Genomic DNA, 20,680 nt, shown 5'->3' with positions numbered 1-20,680 from the left:
TCCTTCACTACCAAATCCTGTCTGCCAGGCTATCTGTGGGAAGTAAATCAGTGCTATGTTTGTGGACAGGACACCACCTATTGAGGTGTAGGTGTCAGTCCCTCCCATTCTTTCCTTCCCAGATGAATGCAGATGATCCTCACCTTCCTGTGTTTGTGGCTGTCTAGAGGGAATGCACAAAGTGTAGCTGTGACCCAACCCAGATGTGTATTGGAGACAGGCTGTAAGGCACTAAGAGTTAGAGAAATGGCCAGTTTCTAAAAGTGGCATTTCTAAAACAGTAACGTTAAATCCAATTTCACCAGTATGGAGGATTTATCTTTTCCATTCCAAACATATGAAATAAACAAACATTCTCAAAGGTGTGTGGAGACCATAACCAAGAACAAAACCAAGGGTGAAATTGTCCATGTAGTGAAAGCTCCCGCCAAAGAAAAGCATGTGAGGAAGGGGTACAATAGTAAACCTGAAATGAGAGGTGCTCACAGTTTTCAGCCCAAGTGTTACAGGTGTGGCAATGTGGAACACCTTGCTAATGACAAAAAGTGTCCGGCACTCAAAGCCACTTATTTGAACTGTAAAAAGGTTGGGCACTTTACTGCAGTGTGCAAGGCCAAGTAAAATAGAGGGAAAGTTAATGCCATTTTACATGATGAAAATAGTGATGACTGTTCTGACTTTGACTGTGGCCAAATTGTATCTCAAATGACGGACAATGGTAAGAAAGGTCCTATTGATGAGGTGTTTGTTAAAGGTAAAAGTACTAAAGTGCTGTTTGATTCAGGAGCCAAAATTATCAATGTCTCAAAGCAGTTTTACATGTACAATTTGAAAGGTAGGGTTAAGATTTTGAAAGCGGATATTAAACCCAGTGCCTACGGTGGAGGACTTATAAAGCTTATGGGGTATTTTTATTGTTTAATTGAATACAAAGGTAGATTTCTTTCTGGTAAGATTTATGTTTCACATAAAGGCGACAGCATCCTAAGCTGGTTCCACCAAAGGGACTTCGGTGTAATTTTGGACCCAAATAATGATCCACCCATCATTTTAAAACAAAACTTTAGCGTGAGTGAAGTTACCTCACAAGACTGTGGTGATGAGTACACGTTAAACTTGAAAAGAGCTTTTCCTAGTGTATTTAGGAATGAGTTGGGATGTTTGCGTGCCTATGTGCACAAGATGGGTCTGATGGCTGGAGCTGTGCCTGTAGCTGGGAAGGTTTGGGGTGTACCTCTTGCAGTGAGGGACGAGATGAAATCACAATTAGAAAAGCTTAAGGCTGAAGGAATAATTGAGGGGGTAGAAGGAACACAATGGTTGGCGCCAGTACTTGCCGCCAGGAAAGCTGATGGAAGTCTCCACCTATGCATTGGCTTGAGGGAGCTCAACAAATAAGTTGTGGTGGACTAATATCCACTTCCCAAAATCTCAGATATGCTCATGCTCTAGCAAGGGGCTGAGTTTTTTTGCACCGTGAATCTTAAGTCCACATATCATCAAATAAAATTGGATGAGAGGTCCAAAGACTACACTGCCTTCATAACGCCATTTGGAACTTTTAGGTTCATAAGATTGCCCTTTGGGTTTGTGTCCGCAGCGTCAGTATTCCAAAGGGCTTTGGAAAGGGTGTTATGTGCACAGCTAGGAGTAAAGATCTATCAGGACGATGTTCTGATTTACGGCAGAGACGAACAAGAGCATGACTTGAGACATAAACAAGTTTTGGAGAGGTTTCATCAGCACAATCTCACAGTGAGGTTAGATAAGTGCAAGTTTAGGAAATCTTCAATAGACTACCTTGGTCACACCATATCGGGTCAAGGAGTGGAACCTAAAGGTGATTTGGTTGAGGCCATACAAAAATTGGCCACTCCCGCAAACAAAGAGGAACTCATGAAGTTTCTCGGCATGGCGGAGTACTACAGCAAATTTGTGAAAGGTTTTGCTGAGAGGTGTGTTAACATGCGAAGACTCCTGTGTAAAGGTGTGGACTTTAACTGGTCTGACAAGTGTGAGGCCGAGTTTAGGGAGGTCAAAGAATTGCTTTAAAAAACTCCCAAGTTAAGAAGTTTTGATCCATCAAAAAAATCGGTTCTCGCCACCGATGCGAGCATGAAGGGCTTGGGGGCCGTTCTGCAGCAAGAGAATGGTGACTCAGAGAATGGTGACTCGGTGAATGTAATTCTGTTTCTTTCACGAAGTCTTCGTGGGGCAGAATTGCGGTATTCGGTCATAGAAAGGGAGGCCCTTGCAGTATATTGGGCCATAAAGAAAATTAAAAACCTCCTGTGGGGTACAAAGTTTGTTGTATGTACGGATCACAAACCCCTATATGAGGTCTTTAAGAAAAAGGGCATTGATGCAATTTCGGGTAAGATATCCTAGTGGGTGGTTGCGCTTAAGGGTTATGACTTTGATGTAGAGTACCTACCTGGACCCCGGAATAGAATAGCTGACACACTTTCAAGGCTAGTGCCACATAATGAGGACGAACTGAATTACGAGGAACAAGGATGAACGAGTGGGTGTGCTGCATTGAGAATGATGGCGTAAAAGAAAGTAAGTGGCGTGAAGAATGCGCTGCAGACAAAGAGTTCTTGGAGCTATCTTCCTTGCTCAAGGGAGGGTGACTGTGAAAAGTATTGGAATGTGAGGCATGAACTATCAGAATGTGAGGGATTGATATTTAGAGGGACAAGTCTAGTTCCTCCAGTTGTGCTTCGCTGTGATTTGTTAGAACTGGCTCATCAAGGGCATCAGGGTATGTCAAAAACGAAAGAGAGGCTTAGACTCAACTACTGGTGGCCTGGTATGGATTTGCAAGTTGAACGCCTTGTTAGAGATTGTGTACCTTGTACACTAAGTAAAAAGTGCCTTAAGCCCAGAGTTGGCGCTAGACGTTTTGGGCTCTATTCACGGAAATGGCTGTGATAGTTATGTGTTTATTCTCATTGATATGTATTGAAAGTGGCCAGAAATTAAGCTCTCTATAGGAATTGACACAAAACATGTTATCTCACTTCTCAAAGAGGTTTTTGCACGAGAAGGTTTACCTGGGGTATTACTAACTGACAATGGTGTTCAGTTTGTCTCCAATGACATGGAAGAGTTTTTACAAAATTTTCCATCAAACACAAACGCTGTTCCCTATATCATCCTGAGGCGAATGGTATGGTGGAACGCTTCAACCAAGTTCTGAAGGAAACCATTGCCATGGCCAAATAGAACTGTTTGGATTGGAAAGAAGAAATAAACAAAAAGGTGGAGATTTATAGGATTTCTCCCCATGCCACCACTGGTTGCACTCCCTTTGAGTTGCTCAAGGGAAAGCACCCCAACACGTTGATTGGGCCTCATTGGGTCAATGAAGCTGAATCATAGAGGGAAAAAGTGTTATCTGATGTTGACGCTAGAAAATCTGTCAAAGTTACACCCGTGAAAGTTGGTGATTGGGTCTTAATCAGGGCACCTTTTGGTAGAAAGGCGTCCGGGCTGTTCCAGAGACCACACAGGGTGGTAAAACTGTTGACTAATGCTATAAGAACTGAAGATTCATGTGTATGGAATCTCAACAGAGTGGTGGTTATAAAAAATTATGTTTTTATGCGTGATCAGTCCTTGGTTGCATCCCCAGCACTTCCTTTAACATTGGCATCGTACAATGGACGCAAGGATCTTACACCCCTAGGAACAAGAAGAGTGATCAAACAACCCACAAAATGTAAAGACTATGTCATGGAACAATTGTGGTGATGAAGAGCTTTCTATTTTAACGTGTATTAATTAACCTTTATTATTATTCCTCTGTTTTTTAATTCTTTTTTTTTTTTGCAGCGTTTGTACTTTCAGTATAAAGAGGAGGGAAGGTGTGTAGTAATCTGCTTAGTAATGTGCTTTATAACGTGCTTTATTGTATGGGCTTTGCTTAGGCCTCAATCACATTGTATTCTTTTGAGCAACACCAAGGTGAATGAATCTGGTGTTGCTGAAACGGTCAGGGCTGAGTCAGTTGCACATGTCACAGCCTGCTTGATGGATGGGACCTTTTCCTTCTAAGAATAAACTACCTTCTTCTTCATCTTGGACTTTCCTGGTGAATGATTACCTTAATTTTACAGCTGCTCCTCTCTGATCAGGAATTACATCTTAAAAGTGTATTAAGTAATTCCCAATGCTAGCCTATGAGAGGAGTAGGCCTCACGGTAGTGAAAAATGAAATCAGCTGTTTGTCACTACCAGGACATGCAAAACATAAAAGTACATGGCCTACCTTTTACTTACGTAGCACCCTACTGTCAGGGTTACTTAGGGCCTACCTTATGGATGACTTGTATGTAATGAAAGAAGAGTTTAAGGCTTGTGAAGTAGTTTTAAATGCCAAGTCGAAGTGGCAGTAAACTGCACACATAGGCACTGCAGTGACAGGTGTGAGATAGATTTGAAAGGCTATGTCTGTGAGTGGCACAATCAGTGCAGCAACCCACTAGGATCATTTGAAGTACAGGCCCTGGGTATATGGTATGCCACTTTACAAGGGACTTAACAGCACATCAAATATGCCAATGAGGTATGCACCAAGGTCATTGTGTTTAGGGGAGAAGCACTTGCACTTCAACATTGGTTAGCAGTGGTAAAGTGTTCAGAGCCCTAAGGCCAACAAAAAGACGAAGGTCAGAAAAAGAGGAGGAGGAAGGCACAACGTTTATGGTAACCCTGCAAAAAGAGCCATTCCAAACAATTGTGTGCACCAGGTACTAACCTATGTAAATGTGCTTATTTTGCTTCAGAAGATGGGCTATCTGTAGAGTTTTCACCACAGTATGAAGGCTGGAGGTAGTGTAATATTTAGCACCTTCAGACCTTGCTTATTTTACGTGAATAGTCGCTCCTTAGACATATTTTGCGTAGAGAGTACACTGTGTGTAGTGGATATATTTTTTGCAGTCTGTAGTGTATTTGTCATGATAGTTTCACTGTCTGCAAGCAGTCTGGTATAGAACAAACTCTCTACATAGAGTGAATACTGTTTACAGCATTCACTTCTCTAATAAGATCAACTTTATTTCTAAATGTAGTTTTGGTGACTGTCAAGGGTCTGAAACAGATAAAAGCTGTATGCATTAGGGAACTGCTTTAGGAAGAGATGTTCAGTATGCCTAGGAACTTGGCTCGGTATGAACAGGTGTTTACAGATTAAACACCGTATCCAATGAGGGTTTCCCATATATCTGTGCTTGATTGCTAATGTGAACTATGCTACCCCTGAAGATTATGATATAGTATAAATGTGGTACACAACCCACACGCTTTTTTATTTTATTTTTTATTCCAAAACAATAACGTTCACACTGACAAATAAACTTAACTATGAAGTTACTTTAACCTTTGGTTTTCATCAGTGAATATATATTTCTCCACAGAAGCCGGAACCGTCAGGAAGCTGGTAGAGAAAAACTGGAGAATGCTGCAGACTGATAGCATTATTGGTAAAATCATACCAGACAAACCTGAGGTCACATACCGCAAAAGTAAATCATTAAAGGATTTATTGGTGCGTAGTCACTTTTCTGACCGTGCTTCCAAAAATACTCTAGTTGATTTCTATCCCTGTGCCTCGTGCAAGGCTGGTAAGAACAGCAAAAAAGTAAAAGAATATGTTGTTCCTGGTAGGAAGGGGACATGCACCATCAACAAGTTCATGAATTGCAATACTAGCTTTGTCATCTACTGTTCAATATGCCTGTGTGGTCTCCAATACATCGGAAGTACCATTCATCCCGCTAAGAAGAGAATATTGGAGCACACACGGGCAATCACTAATCATGATGCAACATACCCAGTAGCGAGGCATTTCGCGGAAAAACATGAATCTCGAAGTGACAGACTCAGTTATTTTTGTTTAGATCATGTCCCCGTGACTGAAAGAGGAGGAGACAGGGTGAAGGAGTTGCGCCCATTGGCAGCACGTTTTATTATCAAGCTCCCAACGCGCACCCCTGGGGGACTCAATATGGAGGAGGAATTGTGGTCCTTCATTGGCTAAACTATCGGTCACTAGAGACTTCGTTTTCGATTTTGCTTTGATACAAATGTATATAATAATTTGTGCGGATCTGATGAACCTCCCTCTTTTTCTGTACACACGATTCTGTTGAGCGCATTCCCCATATAGACATATGTTTTATGCAATTGATTCATTATGGCATTACCTGCATAACGACTTCAGGCGGGATAACAGCCCATTGGTGGGCTCAATTTTGCAAAAATGGAACGCATGAGTGGGTGTAAATATGCCATGCTGATATGCTCATTAGAGAGCGTCGGGAAATTACGTTCTTGTAATTTATTATTTATATTTGGTATTTTATTTCATTTAATTGACATGGCTGTGTACTTGGGAATGCCGTTATCTCTCTGTAATGAATTTTCATTTTAAATTCTTGTTGAGAAAATAGGCTAAAATGGCCACTGTGGTAACGTTGATTTTCACGAGTAACAGCAAGTCCTCTGTCTATTTTGCTTGCCAGCCATACTGTCCAATGAGATAACCTGTTATTTAAGTGTGTTCATGGAACAACCAAACTAACACTGACGAAGGCCAGGGTGCCGGAACGCGTGTGTTAGCTTTCACGGAAACTAATAAAGTAATTTTTTGATCGAGCCGAGAGTGCGCTGCATGTTGTCTTTGTAACAGAACGTGGCGTTTTTGGAATATTGGATTGCGATATCGTCCGCGCAATCGGCGCACCCACATTGTTGAGAGCAAGGAAGTTGGGCGGTTCTGTTTTCACATATATATATATATATATATATATATATATATATATACTAATTCAATGAAAAAACCATAGGTTTCACACATGTTATAGTTAGCTGGAAATTTTACTGATAAAAAACCAATGAAATTCCCCCGTTATAGTTACTGTAGGCAACTATAACTCACGCGACCGCAATCCTCTGCTGATGCTAATACTGTATTTAGACACTTATTTGCCCCATGTCTTCTTCCATTAAATTTTAGCTATACATATATTACAAATATTTTTTTTTCATAAAGACACATATGTCATCAGCAGAGGATTGCGGTCGCGTGAGTTATAGTTGCCTACAGTAACTATAACGGGGGAATTTCATTGGTTTTTTATCAGTAAAATTTCCAGCTAACTATAACATGTGTGAAACCTATGGTTTTTTCATTGAATTAGCAAGGTTTTTTAAATGCTAATTCCTAACTATAACGTGTGTAAAACCTATGGTTTTTTCAGTGAATTTGTACGGTTTTTTAAATGCTAAGTTACTTTACGCCATTCGTGGCGTGCACGCCCACTTAACGCAGTTCGTTCCGCGTGCCCACGTTACGCACCGTGCGCACATGGAGGACATATTATGCGCTTCCTTGTGATAGGTAATCTGTTAAATTTAATTTGTAAGTGATGGCAATAATATGCCATGCACAGAGAGTGTTTTTTTTTTTTTATTAAAATTTTTAGCGTAAGCGCACCGTACGCGTACGGTAAGCGTAATCGGCGAAATTTTCAAAAAATAAAAATTTACCGTTTTTGGCCTTGGGGGATCTTTGAGGACTCAACTAACATGGCTATGTGCATGGGCGCTGTCTAAACAGCCCCTTTATATGTTTTTTGCCTTTGTTTACAGCCCCCCCCTCAGAGTGCGAGAGAGAAAATGGCGGCCGCCGCTTCCTGGTTTCGACCGATTCGAATGTTTACTTAGATGTAACAGCCAATCAGAATCGCGCTCGCGCACGCCACCGTACGCGTACGGTAAGCTTACGGTAAGCGTACCGTAAGCTGGCTCAGATATATAAATTGATTTAAAGGCTATTTTCTCAGAATCTACTGAACAGATTTACACCAAACCTACAAAAGGCACTTCCTTGACCTGAGGACTACCTCTCTGCCAAATTTCTAGTAATTCTGTTCAGCCGTTCGGGCTGTAGCCCTGTCTAAAGGTCCTATGGAAAAATGCATGGGAAAAACGCGTTTTGGGACCCCCCTTTTATCTCAGCCCCCGCTTGACGAATCCCCCCGAGACTTTCAGGGTAGGAGCGGAGCGTAGCGCCCCACCTATTTTGAGAAATTCGCGAGGATTCGTCGACCGGCGCCAAAGTTATTCAAAATAGAATGTTGCGGTTTTCCTATGGAAACAGGGTCCTAACTATAACTACCTACTGGCGACCGCCAGTAGGTAATATATATATATATATATATATATATATATATATATACACACACACATATATATATATATCATCCCAAGGGTGTCCACATGTTAAGACGCACTCAGTCAGAGTTCAATTCATCTGAATTCTTTGTTAGCGGCATCCGGCACTGACAAAACTGGATAACTGCAAGCCTTACGTTTCGGAGCCGCATCGCTCCTTGTTCACAGGCGGGAGATGTGACGAACAGGTGAAGGGAAACAACGTTTTTTGTTTTATTTATGCCCTCTCGTGGGCGTTGTGTATAATTTCACTCACTGTCACAGGCTGGTACCTGTAGTTTCCCTTCATTGATTTTACCCTTCAGTGGGTTCTGTTTCGTAGCATCCGTAATTTTCCTTAATTTTGAAACCCTCTCCAGAGTTGGAAATGCTGTTTTTATCAAACGGAGAACTCATACTCAGCAATGTAGGCCCTGGATAATCCTGCGCCACGTGGTCTCCACATTGATTGGAGTGGTGCAATCTTTCCGGCTGGAGGGTTTCAAAATTAAGGAAAATTACGGATGCTATGAAACAGAACCCACTGAAATCAATGAAGGGAAACTACAGGTACCAGCCTGCAACAGTGAGTGAAATTATACACAACGCCCATTAGAGGGCATAAATAAAACGAAAAACTTTGTTTTCCTTCACCTGTTCGTCACATCTCCCGCCTGTGAACAAGGAGCGATGCGGCTCCAAAACGTAAGGCTTGCAGTTATCCAGCTTTGTCAGTGCCGGATGCGCTAATAAAGAATTCAGAATTCAAAGCACCATCAACCTTCAGTCCTGTAATGCCCCATGATGTAATAGACATTTTTCACGAGAATGTCATTGTTCAATTAAAAAATCTCCAGAGGCGCATCATTAAAAACAAATGCCATTTCAACAGAACCACTTATCAGTATGAAGCGTTGGTGACTAAACTCAGCAAAGAGAAAAACATCATAATACGAGGAAGTGACAAAGGGGGCAACATTGTCCTGCAAACGAGAGCTGACTACGACAAGGAGGCCTACAACCAGCTCAATGATAGACAATGCTATGAGCGTATTAATGTTACAAATTTGAAAACAACACAACAAGATTTCTATAACAAGCTGACCAGATGGAGAAACAACCAATTGATTTCGGAGGACGAATTGAAATTTCTTAAGAACAAAAATCCAGTTACCCCATTGATCTACTTCATACCGAAGGTCCATAAAGATGAAAAGAAACCCCCCGGCAGACCTATCATCTCTGCCAGAGGGGGACTGTTGGAAAAGGCTTCACAGTATATAGATTATTTTTTACAAAGTCACGTAAAAAATCTTGAATCGTATATACAGGATACAGGTGACTTTTTGCTTAAAATTCAACAGATCACATGGAAGAATGATGACTGGATGTTGACACTGGATGTGACTGCACTCTATACCAGCATTGTTCATACGGATGGCATAGCGGCAGTGAAGTATTACCTCACACGTAGGCCTGAACAATATCAAGAACACAACTCTATGCTGTTGCAGATGCTGGAATTTTGTCTATGTAATAACATATTCATGTACAACAATCTTCTATACCGCCAACTGCAGGGTGTAGCCATGGGGGCCAGTTTCTCTCCAAGCTACGCCTGTTTACACATGGGGGCTTGGGAGGAACTGGTCCTCAAGGTCCAGCACAGGTCAATTTTCAGCACCAATGTCATAGCCTGGTACAGATATATTGACGATTTGTTCGTGGTCTGGAGGGGTAGCAAAGAACAGGCAGAGAATCTCATTGCTTTGATAAATGTAAATCAATTTAATCTCAAATTCACTGCCAACCTGAGTCAATCCAGTATAGCTTTTTTGGATACTGAGGTATTCATAGCCAACAACACAATCCAAACTAGGCTATATAGGAAACACACTGCTGGTAATACCATCCTTCACGCAGGGAGTGCACACCCAAATCATCTTATTCACAGTATCCCTTACGGTGAGATGCTTAGACTAAGGAGAATATGTAGCAGCCAAACTGATCTAGAACTTGCACAACAAGCCAGTAAAATTCGATTCTTGGAGAGGGGCTACAGTGCACGGGTCATCAATGGTGCCATAATGAAAAGTATGCAAGTAGACAGACAAAAACTCCTTGATACCTATAGAACTCCTGATTTTACTGTACCCAACATAACAAATTCTTTGATACCAACAACAGTCAGTCCTTTTAGGATTATAACGGGGTACAACAGACAACACTCAGACCTATACAGAATCATCAATCGGAATTGGCCCATCATTCTCAGTGATCCCATCATCGGCCCTACGCTTCCACATAAAGCATCTATCACCTTTAGTAGGGCCCCCTCCATGAAGGACCGTTTGGTCAATACCAGCCCCGAAACAATTGAAAGAACTACATGGCTTCAGACTAACAGCGGATTTTTTAAATGTAAAACCTGCAAATCTTGCATCCATGGTTCCAATATGAAAACATACAAGGATGGCTTTAGCGACAGAGAACATCCCATTGACAAGGTTTTAACATGTAAAACAGAATTCGCCATATACGTATTACAATGCCCCTGCCAACTTAGATATGTTGGCAGTACGAAACTTGCCGTACACAAGCGCATTTTACAACACCTCAGGGCTATAACAAACGAAGACAATACTTACCCAGTGGCCAGACATTTTAAGGAGTATCACCACAGCGACAACAAGGGCTTAAAATTTTATGTTATTGATGCAGTGACGGCAAGCAGACGCGGAGGAGATAGAGAACATAGACTCCGCCAACTTGAAACACGATACATTTTACGACTTGATTCAAAACATCCTGGGGGATTAAATATCACAGAGGATCTTTACACTAGCCTGCCTTAAATACTATCTAACATTAGGCAGGCAGCTGTACCTTCACTACACGTCTACACTCCTTTAGACAGGACCCATAGTTATCTTACGGTCCTCCAAAATCGCATATATATTTATGTATTTATTATTATATGCATCTTTTAACAACTATAAATCTAGGTAAAGATAACTTGATTCTCTCTGATTTACACATCTTTGTGTACCCCTGATATTGCTGCCAGTCCTCATACAGGGTGCCATTCGAACTTACCTATGTGTAAAAACTTAGTCACACTAGCACCCGTTGAACATAAGGCACCCTTTTACATAAATTTCTCTTGTATTCACCCACAATATCACTTTATGTATTGGTGAGGGCTCTCACCATACAGTATTTTTCCCTAAGATAACATCTCTCAGTCTTCTCTAACTTTGAGAACTACTGGACACAGCAATAACTTCTAGGGAGATCTGCCTACTGTCCTCAACTAGGCAGAGATATTTGAGTGGAAATATTGATCTCCGTATGTCCCTCACATGGTTTTTACGTATTTTACACGCATTTTTTACGTATTTTTTACATGTTTTTACATCATGTCTACATTAAACTTCTCTTTAGTCACCAGATGTACAGGGCAATGTCCTTTTACTCAATCTAATCAGTATTTCGAGTAGAATATTCCCCCAAATATGTGACATTAGAATTAACTTCGTTATTTTAACACATTCCCATACATTCTTATTGTTTTACATTTCACAGATGCAGTTTTTATATTTGCACATCACATTTTGCACACTTGCACTAATTATCAACGTGACTGTATATATATGATTTTGTAAGCAGACCAGCTTATAGCGTTACCATTAGGGATTCATCCCGCGAATGTCAACTTAGATTTGAATTTGATGATGTAAGGTCATTGTGTGGTTTTCTGCTAATATGTTCCCTTATAATTTACTCATAAGAAGGGATATCTTTTTATCACACATCAGATGCATTTTCTCGATTGGACACTGTCATTAGACTTTGTATTATTGCAGACTCATGAAATACCTTATCTCATAAGCCTCTAGATGTCCTTTTGTCTCAGCAATGTATCCTTACATTATAACTGTTGAATAACTGTTACACGTTGATGGGTAGAGGCATGTGGAAACTATTATGCCTTTAAGATATACTCAGGTGGTTGCGCCAAGAATATACAACAGCGATATTTTGCACAAATGAAAGAATATTTATTTATTTATATTTTTTTATTCTTGGTGTAACTGTTTGCTATTTGTATTTACATTGATTTTAAATAATTTATTTATCCAATGTATTCACCATTACAGGTTTTTAAAATTATTTATAATTCTAATTACCGTGCGTCTACTACTTTTAAATTGCGTTGTTTTGCACAGTTATATCAGTCAAGTCTGTTGTCTATATCCATCTGTTAACAGTCACGTGATGAATCGAATGTTTGCACAGTCACTTTATAAGTCAACTCGTTATTGGTTCATGTTGTCATGTGATCAAGGCTCGGAGGAGCCGAAACGTTATGGCAGCAGAAAGGCACACAATAAAATAACCAGCACTTAACTTTGGTCCGTGTCCGTTTATGTTGTGACGGTGTGGAGTGGCGTTCGCAGCAAGCTTTCGGATCTACTCATATATATATATATATATATATATATATATTCACTGAAAAAAACATAGGTTTCACACATGTTATAGTTAGCTGTACATTTCACTCGTAAAAAACCAATGAAATTCCCCCGTTATAGTTAGTGCAGGCAACTATAACTCACGCGACCGCAATCCTCTGCTGATGCTAATACTGTATTTAGACACTTATTTGCCCATGTCTTCTTCCATTAAATTTTAGCTATACATATATTACAAATATTTTTTTTTCATAAAGACACATATGTCATCAGCAGAAGATTGCGGTCGCGTGAGTTATAGTTGCCTGCACTAACTATAACGGGGGAATTTCATTGGTTTTTTACGAGTGAAATGTACAGCTAACTATAACATGTGTGAAACCTATGGTTTTTTCAGTGAATTTGCAAGGTTTTTTAAATGCTAATTCCTAACTATAACGTGTGTGAAACCTATGGTTTTTTCAGTGAATTTGTACGTTTTTTTAAATGCTAAGTTACTTTACGCCATTCGTGGCGTGCCCGCCCAGTTAACGCAGTTGGTTCCGTGCGCGCACGGTGCGCTTCGCGCACCGTGCGCGCACAGTGAGCACGCGGTGCGCTTCGCGCACCGCGCGCCCACTTTACGCAGTTAGTGCCGTGCACGCACGGTGGTCACGCGGTGCGCTGCGCGCACCACTTGCCCACGTTATGCGAGATGGGCCATGTACGCACGATGCGCTTCGCGCACCGTGCGCACATGGGGGACATATTATGCGCATCTTTGTGAAATTTATTCTTTGTTTATTTCTTACCTGTAATAAGCCATGCGCAAATGGTGCCCTTCGGGCACCATTTGCACACGGGGTGGGGAGGGTGTGGATAATTTTTTTTTGAAATTTTTTTTACCATACGCGTACGGTAAGCGTAATCGGCGATTTTCTGGAAAAAAAAAAAAAAATTATTTGGGCTTGGGGGTTGTTTGGGGACCCCTATATCAATGCTGGGTGGTTAGGATCTCAAGAAACTGCCTCTTTAGACATTTTTTGGCATCGTTTTTGCTGCCCAACTCAGAGAGCGAGAGAGAAAATGGCGGCCGCCGCTTCCTGGTTTCGACCGATTCGAATGTTTACTAAGATCTAACAGCCAATCAAAATCGCGCTCGCGCACGCCACCGTACGCGTACGGTAAGCGCACCGTAAGCTGGCTCAGATATATATATTGATTTAAAGGCTATTTTCTCTGAATCTACTGAACAGATTTACACCAAACCTACAAAAGGCACTTCCTTGACCTGAGGACTACCTCTCTGCCAAATTTCAAGTAATTCTGTTCAGCCGTTCGGGCTGTAGCTGTGTCTAAAGGTCCTATGGAAAAATGCATGGGAAAAACGCGTTTTGGGACCCCCCTTTTATCTCAGCCCCCGCTTGACGAATCCCCCCGAGACTTTCAGGGTAGGAGCGGAGCGTAGCGCCCCACCTATTTTGAAAAATTCGCGAGGATTCGTCCACCGGCGCCAAAGTTATTCAAAATAGAATGTTGCGGATTTCCTATGGAAACGTGGTCCTAACTATAACTACCTACTGGCGACCGCCAGTAGGTAATATATATATATATATATATATATATATGATATGTAAATAGTACAGTTAATCAATAGTAACAAGATTTAAGTTAGTGGATTCTTAGGCAGTGCTAATACAGTGAATTCAAAAATCATGAATGCATTAAATAACCTCACCTGTGAAATTTGTGTTGGCTGTATTTCACTGCCCAGGATGGAAGTGAAGACACTCTCCTTCCCCTCACATGCAGCAATTAGTTCAGGGAGGCACTCAATAGGACCTGAATGACTGACTTTCCTTTTTCCTTGGTTCCATCTCCTGACAAGAAAAACAAAAAGCATTCAACTCACTTGTCCTAATTTCATCAATAGGCTTTATAACAGCACAAGTATATGATTTTAGATTGTTTCCTTTTTTATGTATGGAAGTTTCAAGAAATGCTGAACGTACCGAGGAGCAAGGTACCTTTTACTGTTTACATTTCTTAATGGTGCTTGGGTTCAATGTAGATTAATAATTTGGTAAGTGCGATTATCTGTGGAAGTCTTAAAATGTAGACACGATCACCAGTGGGAGTGGGGGGGGAATAAGGTAATTACCAGACAAGATAAGTAGCTACACTACAAGGTGGCGTAATTTCAGGTCTAGTAAATACCTCTTGATGAGAGTTCAAACACGGAAATGGGTCATAACATGTAGAATCCAGCAGCTACCATACCAAACTCAAAATGTTGCAGTAATTATCGGGATGGTAAATGTGGGCGGATTTAATCTGCTTAAATGACCTGGGGAATCTTCTCATAGTACAAAGTGTAAACACCTGACAATTACAGGGGTGGTAGACTCTGCATTACTTGGATTTCCAATCCATGGGCAAACAAGAACTTGTGCAGGGATCAGAATTATAGAGCCTAATTTTGTCTGGTTCTTTGGAGTTACATAAGGAAGATGCTATGATCTGAGCCGAAAGACACCATATCATTTTCAACATTAACATCAATTCTACCAGAACATACAATTGAAAACCTAATATTTCCTCAATTTAAATATTCATCAGAGGAAATTAGACCGTCATACATAGAATATTCACAAAGGAAAATACGAAAGAAGAGTCACCAACCTATGGTAAATTCAATAGGGCAGCACAAGGTTATAACTTGTGTTTAATTATGCTATTGTCAAAGACAATGTAAATACAGACTGTTTCTCCAGTAGCATGTATTTTACATCATGGCTGAAGGGTACTGACAAAATCAACAAACTTAAAAGATTGCGTACAAATGAGCAATTACATGCATATGTTATGCAGAGAACTGTGGTGGTCAATTGTATTTATAAGCATTCGTTAGTTACTTAAGATTGATGAACAGGAATCTCCATGGCTGATTTCTAATAAAAATCGCTAGGAACGTTGCAATGACCACTAATACCAGAAACTTTCAATGCCTCATCCCTACTGGCAAGGTATGAGTGCACCAAAACATAGCAGCTGCACCAAAACTGATTCTACAGCTCAGGAGTTAAGTCATGCAGCATGCTATGCACGCCATAAATGGGAATTTAAATGATCTTGCCAGATCTCTTCATTAGAAAAGAAGCAAAGTGGTAGGAAGGCGCTGATAATGTTGGAAAACCTACATTTTCACGTGCTCCTCAGTTTTCAAAAGCTTGCCTCCAGTGCGTCTCTCACTCCAACTTCCTAAGCTAAGGGCTGACAAGACAAGGGCAGAAGCTGTTTGGACCTATTCAGATCTGAAGGCCTTCGTGTCAAAATCCCTGCTGCCAGGGTAAACAACCCATATGCATGTGTAACTCAAGCACTATTACACACACCATTCTCATTCTAATCCCAAGACAGTGCAAACGTACTCACCAATCTTGCAGAACTAACACCAACCTTTTCCACATACCACTGACATCACATCAACTTTAATTTATACTTGTCAAAACATCATTAATAAATCATGCCCTGGATATAACATCCAACACATAGACTGTACGCAAAATTGGAGGACAAGCACTCATACACAAGTCAACATTGCCCTGCATCACATGGCTATCCTCAAGTCTTTTATGCTTCTCTCCTGCTCCTCTCCTCTCTTGACCTTCAAAACAACCTCCTTTCATCTCATTGACAGACCACCCGGAAGTCATAAGAAGTTCATGGAACAAATATCACACCACATCCCTGCTGTCCAAATCCAATACACTCACTGCCTCTTCCACGGAGAGGTCAATCTGTCTGGCAAATCCAGCACCAAAACTATGAGGGACGCCTTTGACTTTCTACTAAATTTCCCCGGAAATAAACCACCACATCATCAACCCAATTCAATATAAAGTCAAAATGATGGACCTTGCTTCTCTGAGTCCCTCAACATCTACTGACAACTCCAAACATGAATGGAATGACCGATCATCTTGCCACTCCCTTCACCATCACACACCCCACTCCCCAACATGAAGGGCAGCAGAAAAAGGATAAACTTAACTTCCACTCCTTCAAGGACATCTATTTAGAAGAATTCCAAGAAGAACTAATCAACCAACCTAGAGAATTAAAGCCTTTAACAGATGTTAACCTCCAACTCAACGTCTACAACGCCAATCTTAAGAATCACATAGGGTGTTATGCTCCACCGAAAACTGGCAATTCCAAACCTAAGCCGTCAGCACCCTGATACACGCAAGAATTTACTGAATTAAAGAGCCTCATACAAAGGCAGTTGCAGAAATTGAGAAGATCAAAAGACCATCAGGCCACTGCTCAAAACTCTGCATCAGCCCTCAAACTGATCTGCAACTCTTCCATTACTTCAGATTCTGCCCTACTCACTAGAAAAATGCCTAATTGTGCCCATCTTAAATAATTTAATGCAGTCCCTACCATTCTATTGAATTATCATCCCATCTGAATGCTTATGCTAGCTTCTAAAGTTACTGTGCCTATAGTTTACAGATCTCAGAATTTCTAGATTCTCATAAAGCACTATTTTCCCAACAATTGAGTTTCCATCCCAGCTACAATACTGAATCCGTACTGGAATAGGCCACTGACTACATTTGTTGCATACTTGAGGATGAAGGTAATGATGCTTTAACCCTTAGATTTTTGTTTGCATTTGACACAGTATCTTGTGTCACTCTATTCGATTATCTATCTCAGTTTGGTATCAAAGGGCTCTGCTGTCACCTGGCTAGTTTTCTTTTTGTCTATATGGTTGCAGGCAGCTAATTATTTCTCCCTTTCGATCAGCTCCCAAACTATAAACTGTGGTCTTCCTAAGGGCTCTGACATCAGGCCTCCACTTTTAGTCTCTATATAGGCTTTCTGAGTAGGCTCCCTGGCTGCACTCATTAATTTCTCTCATCCCTGCTTCTACACAAATAATGACGTATGCAACTTATTCTTTAATGGTGTCCAGCATTCTCTTCAGAATCAGATCAAATAAATGCATCAACTGCCTAGCTCAGGGGATCAAAGTCAATTAGCTCAACCTCAATACTGAAATGACAGAATTATTAGTCTCTGGAGACGGTTCCATACGGCACACGACTGGTGGCCAGCAACTTTAAGTCCCCCTCCCGTACTTTCAACTTGGCAAACAACTTTGGAGTTACACTGTCCATTAAACAAGATTCAATAATACAAAAATAAAACCACCCTACAGATATACCACAAAATAAAGCAGATGCAACTCAACTTAATGATTCAAACAATACATGTTATAATAATCCCTTTATGTTTAATAAAAATCTGCCTACAGCACTTATCAAAAATCCCCATTTAAAAAAAGAAAAAAGGGGAACAGGCAGGACTCAAATCAAGGTGCACCTGACTAACTCCTATCACAAGTAACTAGATTACATCAAGATAATTATGCCTAAATTCTGTTGCAGGGATTTTGCACCTACACAGGACTATGCGCAGGAAAACAGGACCTCGGTGTATAGGGGTGTACCAACCTATCATCTTAGTACCCAAAATCCCCAAACCGACTAGCTTTAGTGTCTCATTCGTTCTCCTCCAAAAATCACAAAGCTACAAATGATTAGATAACCCAGAACACAACACTCCCGACTCGCTCAGGAATCGCATTAGCAAGACATACTCTTTCGCTTGCTCACTCGTACTTGTCCACATTAGGAGTTGGCAGAGTCACAATATTAGATCAAAATGTTTATTTTAACTATCGTGCTCTACAATTCAGTATACGAGCCACTACCAAGAGCAAAATGCATAAACTCAGCACAATTAGCATTATTACAATTCTATAGAGTACGAAGGGGGAAGTCATTATATAAAGACAGTGGAAAAAGGACTACAAGGCCTAACCACCCTCCCCTTTGACTGGAAGAAGTTTATTATATAAAGGAAGATCTCTGGATTTTGACAGCAGGTCCCATACCTTAAAGCCTGGATGTAAGGTTTACATCATAGGAACAGCGTAGCTCCTCTCCATGGAAAGGGCTCTCTCTCCAAGTGTGTGTTAAAACAACATGCAGCCCCGTAATATCAAAGCACGAGTATTTAGCATTGCAGCTGTGTGTAGCATGTTTTGTCTAGGTGCTAGGGATTGACCAGAACAGAATAACAAGGGGCATGGTTTATCGACCTTGCACATCGTGTTCAGACTAAACTCCAGGAACTTAGCAGAGAACGTGAAAGGGAGACAGGTCTCATGTGAAAGGCATAAACAGAGTCTTGCAAAATAAAGTCATGTAGTAACGTGCGCAAAAGAAGCATCATGGCAGCAAAGCTCATGCTAACTTAGCAATGTCGACAATGACCCTAATAGCCATATAACAGTTCGCTAGGGCCTTTGTGGTGAACTCACTGAAGCTATTCCTTTACAAAGTGAGGGAGTGAGACATGGATATGTGTTGGCACCCACCCTTTCCTCACTATATGTCAAAGATGTTGTAAAGCATGAGTGTAAACATGACTCACTAATTTCAGTGGGGCTCCAGTACCGCCATTACTTTTTGCAGATGATGATATCTTGCTGTCTCAGATGAAAAAGGCCGGCAAAGGCTGCTCGATAGTTTAAATGATTACTGTATTATCAAGGGGCTTGAGGATAATTCCAGTAAAACCAAATTCATGGCCTATACAAAACCTTTAGAAGAAATATTGTCCTTAGGCAGCAATAATTGGAGCATGTAACAAGTTTTAGCTATCTGGGAATAATGCTGGATTCTAAACTATCATGGTACCTCCATATAAACAAATCTAAAACTGTACTTGCCCATAGTTTCATGGCAATAAATAAAAAAACACTAAGCCACTACATCCAAAGTGATCTCCCCAGCTTTAAAGAACAAGGCCCAGGTAGCCACACTTTCAGGAGGAGAACTGTGGGGAGTGACAAATCTAGACAAGCTTACTCTGGGTGAGAACACATTTATAAGGATGTTAGTACGTCTTCCTAGGGTTACCCTCTTGATCCCAGTGTACCAGGATATTGATATTAAAAGAATAGAGCATTTAGCTGCTCTGAGACCATTGCTCTTCTGGATAAGGTTGTGGGCCATGCAGGAACTTGCTCATTACAAGGAGGGACTAAAAGAACTGTTGGGTCTTGAGAACTTCACCACTTTTCCCTGGTTCCGCTACGTACACACATGGTTTGTCAAACTAGGCTTAAGTTCTTTTTGGATTGACCCTCACTTATTGACCGTTCACTCCAAGAAGCTTTTGAAGCGGACTTATTTGGAGTACCTTTTAAATTCTCTTCATCAAAATCCTTGATTGGGAAGGTTATCTGCACAGTTGGACAAGTTAGTTACCTTCGGTAAAGTCTTATCTGGAAGAGCCCTGATCTAGACCCAAATTCCTTACCTTTGAATTTCCCAGGTGTCAAAATGGATCCGGAAGACTTTTGCTCAAAAAATACCCCAGCGAGCCTGAAGATGGCATCAGTCGGCTCCATGTGACTTTGTCGGCGTTGTTTGTGCCAGAAGTGACATCCACATCACCAATATAGGCACCACTCTGGCACACTAATGTCAGTTACTTTTCACAACTTTCCACGCCAAGAGCGTAGGGCCATGAAGTGCACTGACAGTAGTGTATTTAGAACAGCTAGGGCCCTGAAAGTTGTTGACGCTAAAAACCTGTCCGCCGTGCAGGGAGGAACTAGTGGGTCAGTAAGGAATCTTCAGCTAGATCATGTCTCTATCAGATAAGGCGTTACCGAAGGTAAATAACTTGTCCATCTGATAGAGACATCTAGCTGCAGATTCCTTACATTATATTAGATACCCAAGCAATACAATCCCTGGAGAAAGGACTGTGGGCAAGTTTAGACCAGGAGGTCGAGCAGGACAGAACAGACAAAAAGGCCTTTCCTGCAGCCTTTACTGTCCATGCAGAGGTACTTAGTGAATGTGTGCAGTGATGGCCATGTTGCTGCCTGCCAAATGTCAAAGACTGGAACA

The 20,680-nt window shown here is 41.1% G+C and overlaps 1 protein-coding gene across 2 annotated transcripts in view; it reads right to left on the bottom strand.

The window, feature by feature from the left end:
* The window catches only part of ASCC3 (activating signal cointegrator 1 complex subunit 3), a 2,113,369-nt gene that overhangs the window by 35,382 nt on the left and 2,057,307 nt on the right, over positions 1-20,680 (bottom strand). For both annotated transcript variants that reach the window (XM_085611187.1, XM_085611188.1), the window contains exon 39: positions 14,416-14,557. In XM_085611187.1, the coding sequence (XP_085467313.1) occupies positions 14,416-14,557 (142 nt within the window). The remainder of the gene's footprint in view (positions 1-14,415; positions 14,558-20,680) is intronic.

The sequence above is a fragment of the Triturus cristatus genome, chromosome 6 (genome assembly GCF_964204655.1).
Source record: "Triturus cristatus chromosome 6, aTriCri1.1, whole genome shotgun sequence".
NCBI classification, from domain to species: domain Eukaryota; kingdom Metazoa; phylum Chordata; class Amphibia; order Caudata; family Salamandridae; genus Triturus; species Triturus cristatus.
Note: the sequence above shows the minus strand (reverse complement) of the source record. Positions and strands in the feature narration are given on the sequence as shown.